This window comes from Catharus ustulatus, chromosome 2 (genome assembly GCF_009819885.2).
Source record: "Catharus ustulatus isolate bCatUst1 chromosome 2, bCatUst1.pri.v2, whole genome shotgun sequence".
In the NCBI taxonomy this organism is placed as follows: Eukaryota; Metazoa; Chordata; class Aves; order Passeriformes; family Turdidae; genus Catharus; species Catharus ustulatus.
The window spans coordinates 42296339-42309405 of NC_046222.1; the positions used below are offsets into that span (position 1 = coordinate 42296339).

Sequence of the window (13067 nt, forward strand, 5' to 3'; positions counted from 1 at the left end):
ACATCTTTCTGCCATGTTTTCTCCAAGGAAGAAAAGCAAGGGATTTCCACTGCAAATGAAATGGGACTCTGGAAGGGCAAGAGCTGCAAAGTGTCCAGTGGTGGCACCATCTTATTCCAGTCATTGTTTGTGGCTCGAACAAAGGCACTGACAGCAGCAAAGTCAAGTATGGTGAGCGAGCAGAGCAAGGAAGAGGAGAGATTCCCAACAATGAAGATGTTCATTGCCCATGGAAGTGAAAAACCTTGTTCCTTGTTCTTCCTATGGCCCAGAGTCATGCCCTGAGATCCTGTGAAGACTGCAGTGTGTTGTGAAGATAATATTCTTCCATCATACGTCCGCAGTAGTAAAATTTACTGAATTCAATCTCGTGAATATCAAACATTTATTTCTCTTTCCTGTTGCTATTTCTAAATGCCATGTATTTCCAATATTTTATTGTCAATTATTTGCTTGTAGATCATTGACAAGCAAATGGAGGCAAGTGAATAGTACAGTTTACTCTCTCATTTATAAGATTCAATGTTTCTTCCACTCTGAAGATATTGAGTCCAACTATTCAAAAATTCTGATCCTACTGCTGTCACAATTCATGTAACCGTGTTTTAGTTGAAGGCATATCAGAGAAAACACAAAGGTATTTGCAGCTGCTAATGTAAAAAAAAATCACCATAAATACAAATGCCTCAATTAATGGGTTTTGTTAGCCTTTGATGTTCAGATAAATTTGTCTCTACTCTTGGTCTAAGAAACCCAGCCATTAAAAGATTTGCAAGAAATTGTACTAAATAATAAAATGCAGAATTCTGTAGTGCAGAAATACCGGCTGCAAGTTCCTCTCCTCCCTCTTGGGAGAGACTAGATTCCTGTGTTTGCCACCTTGATCTGCAGGTACTGAGCTCTGACATTTCAGCAAGTGGGACCACATCACTCACCAGACCTCAGAGGAATTGAGGTTCTCAAAGGCCCTACTCTGCTGCAGCTCATGATATGTTCAAACAGCATTGAGCTCCCTCAAAAGTGTACCAGCAATGTCTTTCTATTGATGAATTTTTGTTTCCTTCCTGCAGTTCCATTTTGGGAGAAAGAGTCCATTAGTGCATTTCTGATTTCACAGTCCTCCATCTGTGTAGGAGCAGAAGCAAAACATCAGCCTTCAATAACAAGAAGATGGGAAACAATTAGAAGGGCCTTGGATGCCAAAAAAAATATATTTTTCATAAATAATTATAACTATTAATAATATGAATATTTTATAGAAGTATCAAGTTCGGTCCTCAAGGACTTATATAAGCCTTTAAGTATAAGAAATCACAAGAAAGAGGTTCACTTTGCGTTTACACATTACAGAGTCACACATTTTCCCCAAAACATCTGGTTAAAAACAACTATGGAGGAGGATCCTGAACCTGACAAACTTGCCTCCAATTTAGTTCAGCAAGTGTAAATGAACAATGTTTGCAAACACCAGTCATATCAATCATCAAGAAGAATTAAGTCAGAAAATTATGGATGGGAGTGGGATGTTACAGTCACATTTTTCTTTGCAAAGTCATGTTTGTTACCAGAGACCTCACTTATTGCAGCAGTCACATGGTCTGTAAAAATGGTGATTAGCATATTCTCATTTAAAGCAGCTAAATGGAAAAAAAATCCTTTACTTTTCAAATTAGGAAGTATTAGTGTGATTTTTGTTGGGTTTTAATGACCCCTAAGTAATTTTCAGCCTTTAAAATATTTGGGTTTGGGTTTTTATTTTAGTTTTAGTAGCTTTCTATCTAACATTTAATGAACTTTCAGCAGGAATCCAGGTGGCTTTCCTGAGTGAATGATTTTGAGAAAAAAGATGAGTGATGTACTCTTGATTTACAAATTGATAGGTATTGGCAATATTATGGTTCTTCATGAAGAACATCCTCCTGTGCTTTGCTTTTCTTCCGATTTGTCTTTCCCGCTGACAAGTCTCACACAAAGAGGTGATTGTGACTGTTCAGTCTAGCCTGGATACTTCTTAAAGTTCCTCTTTTTTTTCCTCTAATTTTAGGTTCAGAACAATTATAATGGAGTTTTGGGGGTGTTTTAAAATCTATTTCTATTTTTGGTTCTTCTGCTGCCCCTCTGACAAGTTAATTGATGTTCACTCACGCAACCTCTAAAGAATAGCAACAATCACAGTCTACCATCAGCAACCTTGGAGATGAGGTATCCCTGTGATGTAGTACTGTGTATCTTGGCTCTCATATTTCATGGATATTGAACTCCACTGCGTCCCTACAGAATGCATCTCCTGTATTAATGCTGCACATCCACGATGATGGTGTAGTCTGTTTGATTATTCCACTTTATTTTTAGGTCCTCCTGGTCCCCCAGGGGTTGTAATAGTGGAGGAAATTACAGACACAACAGCAACACTCTCCTGGAGTCCTGGGGCAGACAATCACAGCCCTATCTCCCTCTACAACCTGCAAGCACGCAGTCCATTTTCTCTTGGCTGGCAGACCGTAAAAACAGGTGAGAAAAATTTTCAAACAGCACAAGTAGACTGTTCAAAACTCCTGATCATAACAGTAATAATCACTGCCAACTACAGGAACAGATGCTCATAAGAAAACAACGACAAATTAAAATCACTGATTTTTTTTTCTTTTTTTTTTATTCCTTTTGTGTTACTTAGCAACAGCTCTGAAAGGACAACAGAAAGACACCTGCCACGATGCATCCCTGAATAAGCAGAAAGCTCTCCCCTAAATCCTTCAATCTGTGTCTTTTCAGGAATACTACAGTGCTAAAAACCTAGCTGTGATTTCTGACATATTGATGTCAATCATTTCTAATGACCTTGTTGTACCACAAATTCTGCTTTCTATTGAGATACTGCACATCAGCTTCAGATTTCTGAGTGACCTATATATTTCTTTACTGTCTGCAGTTCCAGATCTGATAAGTGGTGACATGGAGTCTGCTATGGCTGTGGAACTGAACCCTTGGGTGGAGTATGAGTTCAGAGTAGTAGCAACCAATAAAATTGGCACTGGAGACCCAAGTGTACCATCACGAGTGATCAGAACCAATGAAGCAGGTAAGGAAAGGATGAAAATTTTATTTTTGCAGCACTATCAGAAACAAGAACTGCCTTAATATAACAATAAACTTAACTCTTTTCACTGGTACACATCTTTGTATCCAGTAATCACTGTTCTAAGGTGATATACTTTGTAGTTGGGACCCAGTTTGTTTTAATTACAGGAATATTGTTTAACTTACATAGATTTAAAAAATTCCTATTCCCTAACCTGAGCTGCCTTACTTTTATCTTACACTTAAACCATTGCTGTTACCCCTCTGATAAACTACTGCTGCTCTTAAATTCAGCTGTCTTGCTGTCTCATAAAACAACTGCTCCTAAGCAGCCTGTTCCCCCAGATTTTTCACAACTTCTCTCACTGACAGCACATGGGATTTTTTCAGCAAGATAGGGAAGTCATAAAAAGCTGCTTAATTTAAAATGCCTTGTATTCTAAGTGGCCCTTTGTGTTGCACACTTTACTGTGAACAGTTAATACATTTTAATAAATTTCATTGTATTTCTAATTAGGGTGGTACTGTGGTAGACCAGAAAAACAAAATATCCTATTTGGGCCTCTTGAAAGTTACAATGGACTCACAAGATTCAGAATCATTGACAATAACTTGGGCAGAACGAAGGAAGATAAAGAAGATAAAGAAGGACTGGGAATCTGAGCAAAATACCTAGGAACTTAGACATGTTTTAAGAAGCAGAAAGAGATAGAGATAGGATTTGGACAAAGCCTCAGATGAGAATTATATGTTCCTACTACTTTCAGGTTATTTTTCATTCTTCATTGTTATTTTAGGCTACCTAGAGAGATTTTGTTCTTTGATGTTTCATTAGTTGAATTACTTTTAAGTAACCTGTTGCACCACTATGATAACCTCGTGCCTGCAGTTAGGTCCCCCCAAGACCATCTCTGCTCAGGGCTGAACAAACCCAACTTCCCCAGCCTTTCTTCACAAGTCAACTGCTCCAGCCCCCCTCCGCCCCAGTGTCCTCCCCTGAGCATGTACTAGTTGATCAATGTCTTTCACATTTTGGCACCCAAAATTGGATGCCCTACTTCAGATGAAGGCTAACAAACCTATCTGCAGTTGTAATAAGACATTTATGCTTTCCTGCTTTAAATAACAGTGCAGTTGCTAGCTGATATTAAATTTCACTGTACAACCACAGAACAGCACTGAAGTGATTTGATTCCCATTCATACATGTTGAAAGATGCTTCCTTTCAAATTACCCCTCACGTTCTTCAAGCTCCCCACAGTGTGAAACTCAACAACTTGATAGCAGGAGCTACAGATGCTCCATACTTTGTTCCATTAAGAAAAGGAGGAAATTAAAATAAAAAGAACAAGGTAGTTTCATGTCAAATTATTTTTTAAAATACCTCCTTTTTTTCACCACTATTATTCTGTCCTTAATTTTGTACATATTTTACTGGCAGTACCAATTCTTCTGGACCCTAGTATTTGAACAATTTTTCTATTTATTCAGATGATACATGTCAGAGAGGACAAAAACATTCCAGAAAATGTTTATCCTGAAATAGGTTGCATCCCTAGTATTATGGTCTTTCAGACTGAGGAATATTTATCCTGTTTTTACAAGGATGGTCCATTATTTTAATTGACCACCTGTAGTTAAACTGTGGACTTAAGTTTTCTGACAAACTGAAGTTTGAAAATGCTAGATTTCATCCAGTTGTGAAGTTTTTAGGATCCTTCTTCTTCTTGTCCAATGTTTAACAAACTAAGTTTCTATTTACTATAATATAGTTTCATAATTCAAGGGAAATTCTTCTTAATGCATATTCATTTTCAATATTCATTGCAGCTTTACTTCCGTAAAAATGAACTGATAAATCGAAATTTTGGGAAAGAGAAAGGATGCAATGTGTGATGAATTTTCATCTGGTGCTTGGTATTAATTTCTGGGTAACATTCCACCATTATTGCCATCAGAAAGAAGAGAGTCTTTATCTCAATAAACTATCTAGAATCTGTTCTCAGTTGTTAAATTGGAACAATAAAACAATGGATTCTACTTAAAATAAAGAACCAAATAAATAAAAAAGAAACTGCAAACTGTAACACATTTAGTTCTTTGAAAATGGCATACTGCACATAATATGTATGACTCTCTTGAAATGTCAGAGCCTTCATGAACAACTTCATTCAGGTAACCAGTTTTTCCTGAACTTCAGATATTCCTGAAATTCAGTCTGTTGCCTCTGCATCCTGAAATGCCTTTCACTGATTTTGGGAATTATCACCCTTGGTATAGTTTTCTGATGCCAAAGAGACAAGAAACCAGTGATAGTTTTCATTGGCTTACAACAGTTTTCATATGGATTTTCAAATTAGCACATCATGGCCTATCTTAGTGAACACATTGATCCATTATTTTTTACAGTCTCTCTATTACTAATTTTTAATATCTGAAAGCTTCAAGGGATATTGCCTATTAGCATGATGCTCAGTTCTAATATCATAGTTGTCAATTCTCAAAGAACATTCATGTGATAGGTCATATTTCAGAAAGAACATGGCATGAACCTCTCTACTCATGACCCAGACAGAATAACCTGGCTATTTGCACTGATGGTAGATGGGCCCACAAATGCAAAGAGGCATGTTGCTCCTGCACTGGGTGGAAATCCAGAAATATTCATCTCCCAGCTGAGAAAGTGATTGTGACTCGTGTCCAGATAAGAGTTGAGACTCATCAGGCTGAATGGCAGCTCTGCAGACAATCCACAGAGGTAGCAAATGTGTGATTCTGGTTCCAGAATTTTACAGTTACATGGAAATCTGCATCTGTAGCTTAACGACACAAGAAAATTTGACTGGAGAATAAAGTCTTTTTTCATCTCCACACCTCACTTACTTTATCACTCCTTATCTAAGATAGTAACAATACCTTATATTAGTCCACTATCTAAAAAAATCTATGAAAATAATAATTCAGACAGTATAAGGAAACTAACAGAATAATAAGCAAATTCTTATTTGCTTTAATTTTTTAATTAAACTCTAATCTTGTTACTTAGTTCATATTCAGTTAACATGATTGCTTTTCATTGCTACTTCCACTGGAACAGATAATACTGCAATTTTCTGGCACATCTAACTTAAAGCCAACTGCTACATTTCTGTCAGTTCTAGCCTTGATACATATTTTACAGGTCCACAAGTTGCAAAGAGCCAATAACATGAATTTAAACATGTCTGGCATTCCACTAAGACAGTCGGGGCATTTGAAGCCTGGGGGCAAAGCATCAATTACATTATCTATTCATGGGGAAACATGCAGAGAGAGAAACTGAGTAGAATCAAAGTTTAACCTGTTAATCATGCATGCAAACTTAATTTTATGAGGTAACAGTATAATGCATTCTATTAGTAGCAGACTGTACACTGGCTTTATTTTTAATAAGTCCTTACATTCCATTTAGTTGTCCTTATTCTCAGTTAGAAATCCTTCACAGCATAACAAGAAATGTCTCTGCCACAGGAAAATGTTGACCATTTTGGACCAGCTTTATATTCAGGGGTTTCTGTTGTTGGGATTACTGCTTTGTTTGTGATTTGTATGAAAGAAGTTCCAGCTTTTCCCATTATCAAAACTATTTCTGTAATAGAAAAAAAAAGAAATTATAACCTGCTGTATCTGGGGCATTTGCAGATGATAGCATGGTCTACTAAAGCTTTTGCAGAAAATGTGCTTTTTGCAGGAGGAAAAACAAAAGGAGAAAGTAGACTGTAATCACTGGCTGGAGGCCACTTAGAGTTTGGATTGCAGGCTCAAACTAATATTGACAAGGAATCCAAATGTGTGTTTGACAAAAGATGGAGCAGAAAAGTATCTGCATTTATCCCATAGCATCTGTGTATGCCCCAGTATTCAGGATTTCAGCCCTATAAGTGTGATTTGGACACTATTCAGGTAGAGTCCTGCAGTCACATATGACCTTCTTATCAGTGAGTAGAACTGAATGCAACTTCATAATTAATTACAAATATTAGTAATACAGAGGAAATTAGAACAACATTTCAGATGCTGAGATCAGTAGGTACATCCTTGATTTCCAGTAGTTGAGTATGTGTGTCATCCACTTCTGAGCTGCTGTCATGTTGTACATTTCACTCCTGAACACATGAAATGTGTTTTCTTATTCTGGAAGTGTGGCACTTGAGGATGGGTCTTTCAGAGAGTGAAAGCATTTTCACTTAACACCCTCCTGTTTCCCAGATGTGTGCTGCAGGAGATATATAGAGATACACACACATACATACACGCATATAGAGGGAGAAAGGAAAGTAACAGAAGCAAAAACTGGATGTGTTATGACTTTAGTCTCACATTAAAAAGTTCTGCCAAGCTTTCCCCCACCCATATCTTTTCTACTGCTAAAAAGTGTTGCTTTTCAAAGTATATCTGTATCTCAAGATATAAAAAGCTTTAAAATAAATAAGCAACAGCAACTGTTCCTTGAGCAAAGGTATAAGTTATTTCTTAAGGACTAAAGACGAGTTTATTAATTTATCCCAAAAAAAAAAGTTTAGCAATATCAATATTTTCCTTCATTTTTCTTTATTTAACAAAAGTTTCAGAATTTATATAAGGCATCCATGTGGAAAATTTCTTTAAAAATACAGGTTTCAAGTAGAGTGAGAAATACCTTGTGAACTAAGTATGGAATTGAGATTTGGGAAATCTGACCTCATTTGATTATGAGAAAATTATAAATCTGAGCTGCTCAGGTCAACATCTCTTAGTCTAAAACCAGGAGTTTAGTAAGACTCTTGCTTCTCTTTGTCTTCCTTTTAGCTCATCTATTTCATATTAAAGGATAGAGACCAAATCTAGATACAGGTTTCTACTGCAATAATGCACTCAATTATACTCAATTGTAATTAATTACAAATTTGACTGCTAAAGACTTATGTTCTGCCCAATAATTAAGATGGACTACAGAATTAAGAATCTGTATTTTTTCTTTGTAATAAACAAAACACTACACATTTCCTTGGGGAAAACAAAACAAAACAAAACAAAAAAAACAAGAACAAACTAAAAAAAACCCCAAACCAAAATATAAAAAAAACCCACAAAAAACCCCCACAAAACCCTAAAAACACCAAAAAAAAAAAAAAAAAAACAACCCCAAAACACAAAGCGGAAACACTTCTAAGTTATTAATTATTCGTTCAATAGCATTTATAAAATATCTATTTACAAGACTGGAATGTTAAAAAGAGCATGAACTGGCTTAAAAGTACTTTCAGCTTTTCCAAGTTCAGTGTGAAATTTTCCTTTCTATTATGAAAGAAATCTAGAGCTAGTTCAGAACCGTTTTTTGTTTTTTTTTAGTTCATTCACTGATGTAAAAGCACAGAGTATAAAATGGCTTTTAAACAAAATACTTATTTATTTTCTTTAACAAATTAGAACAAAAAATTAAAATTTTGGATTAAAATTAAAAATCCCTGTAGACTCAGGCTGAAATACTCTCATCTTTCTACTTTTAATTTTTCTATTTTAAAAAACTGAAGCAAAATAAAAATTTTAAATTTTTCAAAGTCAAATTTCTCTGTTTCAATTTTATAGTGCAAAAATGAAATATTTAATATGTGTTAATATTTTTCCCAAAACTGAGTACCAAAAATCTTTGAATCAGTTTATCTTTGCAGCTCATAATTTTCTTTCAAAAAATAAGCAAAAAACCTAAACTAAAAAAAACCCACAGATAATCCATTAGCCATGCAGACTGAAGAGAAAAGAATTTTTAAAATCTAATTAAATACCATAAAGCACAGAACGATTTTCAAAAATTTGGACTCTGTGGAAGTCTTGAAGGAAAGTGAACATGTACCCCAGATGTTTGTGATTTCATAGCTACAGTATTACCCACCATTTCAAAAGCTTCCCAATTTAAATATTTTACATTTAAATATAGGTTTAAAATATATAGATGACATGATCAGCATTTTTCAGCACTTTATAACCACTCTTCCCATATATAAAACCTTCCGCAATAGCAATTCTGTGTATGTATTTTGTCGTAAATTAAAACTCTCTACTTTTCTTCCATATTTAGTTTGTAATGATAAGATACACATGAATTATTAAACAGTTGTCATGGTTTCATGTATAAGCTTTATCCTTCCATATCACCTTTTTTTCATTTATATCTTGAGTATCTTGTCAAATGCTTTTTAGGACTGCTGAGGGCTACATTCTCCGTGTCTGCTCTTAGAGAAAATGTTAATGGGTTTTTTGTTTGGTTTAGAGGAGATAAGTTTTAATAGAGTTTAATTTGACTTTCATTTCCAGCATATTGCAGTAATTTCGTGAAAACAGAAAACAGTAAGAGAAAAATCCTGTTGCTTGCATTCAAATCAAACCCCTGGCACATTCATTTCAAGATTTTGGTTTTTTGTGCTAAGTGCGGGGGTGTATTTATTCAGAAGGAAAATTACCAAAACTTCTCAGCTTTGATAAACCCTAAACAAAAAAGATCCTAATGTCCTTGTTCCCCAGACATATGTATCCTGTTTCCAGGAGCCAAATTTAGGCATCATAGTTGTGTATTTGGTGCAAGTGCACCTCCGTGAGTGCCACTGCTGAGAATTAACTGCATAAAGATTGGAAGTCATTAATTGCATGGCAACAAACTTAGGCCATGAGTGAGTAAATTCAGATATAACATTGATATAAAGGAGAAGGTGCTGAAAGCATGGTTAATGTACAGCCTTGGTGCCTGGCAAAAAAATGTTTTCTTTTAATAGTTTTCTTCACTTAATAGTTGCTCATTTCAAACTGTCTCCCTCTAACTGTGTATACTCTGCTTTGCTGCAGTGCAGAGGAAATTTATTCTTTTGACACATTTATTCTTTTAATGGTTATTCATTTGAAAGAGTTTCACTGTGAGAGTGTACATTTTAGTTTTGTGCAAAAGAAATTCATCCTTTTGACAGTTTTATTCTTTTAACGTTTATTCATTTAAATAGGGCCACAGTCTGCAATGCTGTTAACAAGAAAACTCTAGAAAGAGGGTGCTGCAGGTTAAATAAGTCCATCATGTTGGATGCTTCTAAGGAGCACAGCACACTCTCTCATTTCTAATGTGGCAGGCACCTACATAAAAACTCCATTTGTCTCTATAATTTACTCAAAAATACCTTAGAGAGGCAAGAGAAAAATGGGTGCTAAACAAGGTTTAAATATGCTCCATTAGAGATGGCATCATAATTTTTGGATGTTAATTAACTGTCAGACGAGGTTTCATCTGCATCTTTTCATGCTACAACATCCATCACACTGTTGCACATTGATTGTATTCTTTCTAATCCTTTTCAAAAGCCAGAGGGAAATCCTGTTTCTGAAAAGAAAACTTCATTACCTTTTTGCCATGGCAAAGGGAGGCAGGAAGGAAGGAAGGAAGGAAGGAAGGAAGGAAGGAAGGAAGGAAGGAAGGAAGGAAGGAAGGAAGGAAGGAAGGAAGGAAGGAAGGAAGGAAGGAAGGAAGGAAGGAAGGAAGGAAGGAAGGAAGGAAGGAAGGAAGGAAGGAAGGAAGGAAGGAAGGAAGGAAGGAAGGAAAGAAGGAAAGAAGGAAAGAAGGAAGGAAAGAAGGAAGGAAGGAAAGAAGGAAAGAAGGAAAGAGAGGGAGGCACCATATTTACTATATGAACACAGGTTTATTGGAGAGAAACACATTAGAAATCTCCCCTATCAGTCTGCTAAGAGCCACAGGTGAAATAATATCTGCCTCAGGTGTTCATTCATACTATTTCTAATAGTATGAATCAAAATCAATCCCTACACTTTGTAGGGTTGCATCATTTACGAGGAAAAGCAGAATAAGGCTTCTGTTCTTTATAGGGGAGTTCAGGGTTCAAAAAGTGACTGCACAAATGGATTCTGAAGCCTTAGGTAGACAGACAGCATCTAATAAAAACTGCATTTTCATTGAACTCAAGCTAGCAACAGGAAACAGAGAGGACTGTGTGCATTTATTTAAATAGATTTTATTTTGTATCGTTCAAAGGCAGAGTGCTACTCATTAAATGAGCTAAACAACATGCATTGTATAGACGCTTAATAGCTCACAGTACATTTCTACCAATGCCCTATATACTGCTCTAAAGAAGAAAATTAAAAGTTTGTATCTTAGGAAATATTTAATCAAATAGAGAATGCAGGTATTGACTCGTCTCAGTAAATAAATGCAAGACTTTGGTCATTTGAGGAGTTTCATTCGAGGCACTAAACAAGGTAAAAGAAATTATACAATTCCCATGGAACAATTGATATTTCTTTTTTAGCAAAATATGATAATCCAAATAAAAATGGTGATGACAGTTATGATTTACTTTAAAGAATTGCATTCATTGTTCATGTGCTTTAAAGCTGCAATGATGAGCTCAATTTTTCAAGAACTGTGGGTAGTACTGCTTCCAGCATTTTTCAAGAAATCATGAGGGATGTTTGAGGTTGGTTGCTTTAAAGTTTCTAAAAGTTGACTCCCCGGTAGAGCAAGGAAAAATAGATTTACAGTAATTAAAACATTCTAAATCACTAGCTACCTGAAAATAATAGAGACATTATTAATTATGTCCCAAGATTTTACTTGAAATCTGAAATATGTCAGGTTTCCTGACATATCAAGCTGTTTGCTCAAAAAGGATTTACCAATCTGCAAAAAACCTCGTGCTTAAACAGTTTTTTATTCCAATATTATTTTCATTCTCAGCTTATGCTTTGTTTCATTTTTCTATCTTGTGTGTGCAATTCTCTGAAATGAAGCTTGAGCAAATTTTCTTTACCACAGAGTGCTGTGTTTTTATTTCTGTTCTGATTTAACAGCCTCATGTCTTCTGCAGAAACTTATTACTATGGGGAAAACTTCAATAACTTGGATATTCTGTTTTGTTTTGTTTTGTTTTGCTTTGTTTTGTTTTGTTTTTCCTCTTTACACACAGTGCCAAAGACACCTCCAGCTAACGTCAGTGGCAGAAGTGGAAGGCGACATGAATTAGTAATAGCATGGGAGGTAAGGGATTTTTCTGTTTGAAGGTTTTGCTTCATGTTAACTTCTTTGAGGCCAAAGTAAAGACTGCTCTACTGGGGTTTCCTTACAACAAATCTTGTCAACACATGAACATAAAATATTGCTCTTAAATATGATCTAAAATTTCAAAGTACTGTGGATTTTCATGAGGTTTGAGTAGAAGACATTATAGAATCATTTCCAAAGTTCTACTAATTCATCAGGCTTTTCTTCCTGTTGTACTGCTTGGGTTTATTTGATTTTTCTGGATCTTATTTAAACACCAGATGAAATAACAGCTAAGAGAAGAGAAGGAAAGACTTGTAAAATATTTTGAATTATTAGGTGAGGAAACTCTCTGTTGTCCTTATGAAGACAGGCATGGCATGTAAAATCCTATAATGGAACTGTGACTTTTTTCTAAATTACTAAAACTATCATAATTAAGTTTCTGAACTTAATTTTTCAGCCAGTGTCAGAAGAGTTCCAGAGTGGAGAAGGATTTGGATATATTGTAGCCTTCAGACCCAATGGAACACGTGGCTGGAAGGAAAAAATGGTGACATCTTCAGATGCCTCAAAATTCATCTACAGAGATGAAAGTGTGCCACCTCTGACTCCTTTTGAGGTGAAAGTTGGTGTTTACAACAACAAGGGAGATGGTCCTTTCAGCCCTATTGTGGTCATCTGCTCAGCTGAAGGAGGTCAGTTCAACATGAAGTTAAATTGCATATTGTGAACTATATTAATCCGTTTGTCTATAAAGCATCCTCTTATAATGCACTTTTTAAACCCTTTACTGCAAATTTCTTTGCAGAAGTGCTAAGTAACATTAAAAGGTTTTGCAGAGAAGGAAGTGAACCAACTTGCCAAGATTACCTAGAAAGCAAATGACAAAATTTAAGAATAGGCTTCAAGCCACATCAGTCATCATCCAAAA

The 13067-nt window shown here is 35.6% G+C and overlaps 1 protein-coding gene across 4 annotated transcripts in view; it reads left to right on the top strand.

The window, feature by feature from the left end:
* The window catches only part of CNTN5 (contactin 5), a 440548-nt gene that overhangs the window by 400742 nt on the left and 26739 nt on the right, over nucleotides 1–13067 (top strand). For 3 of the 4 annotated variants that reach the window (XM_033051352.1, XM_033051355.2, XM_033051354.2), the window contains exons 16-19: nucleotides 2353–2511; nucleotides 2930–3079; nucleotides 12060–12130; nucleotides 12597–12831. In XM_033051352.1, coding sequence (XP_032907243.1) covers nucleotides 2353–2511; nucleotides 2930–3079; nucleotides 12060–12130; nucleotides 12597–12831 — 615 coding nt within the window. The remainder of the gene's footprint in view (nucleotides 1–2352; nucleotides 2512–2929; nucleotides 3080–12059; nucleotides 12131–12596; nucleotides 12832–13067) is intronic. The other variant, XM_033051356.2, reaches the window with a different exon arrangement.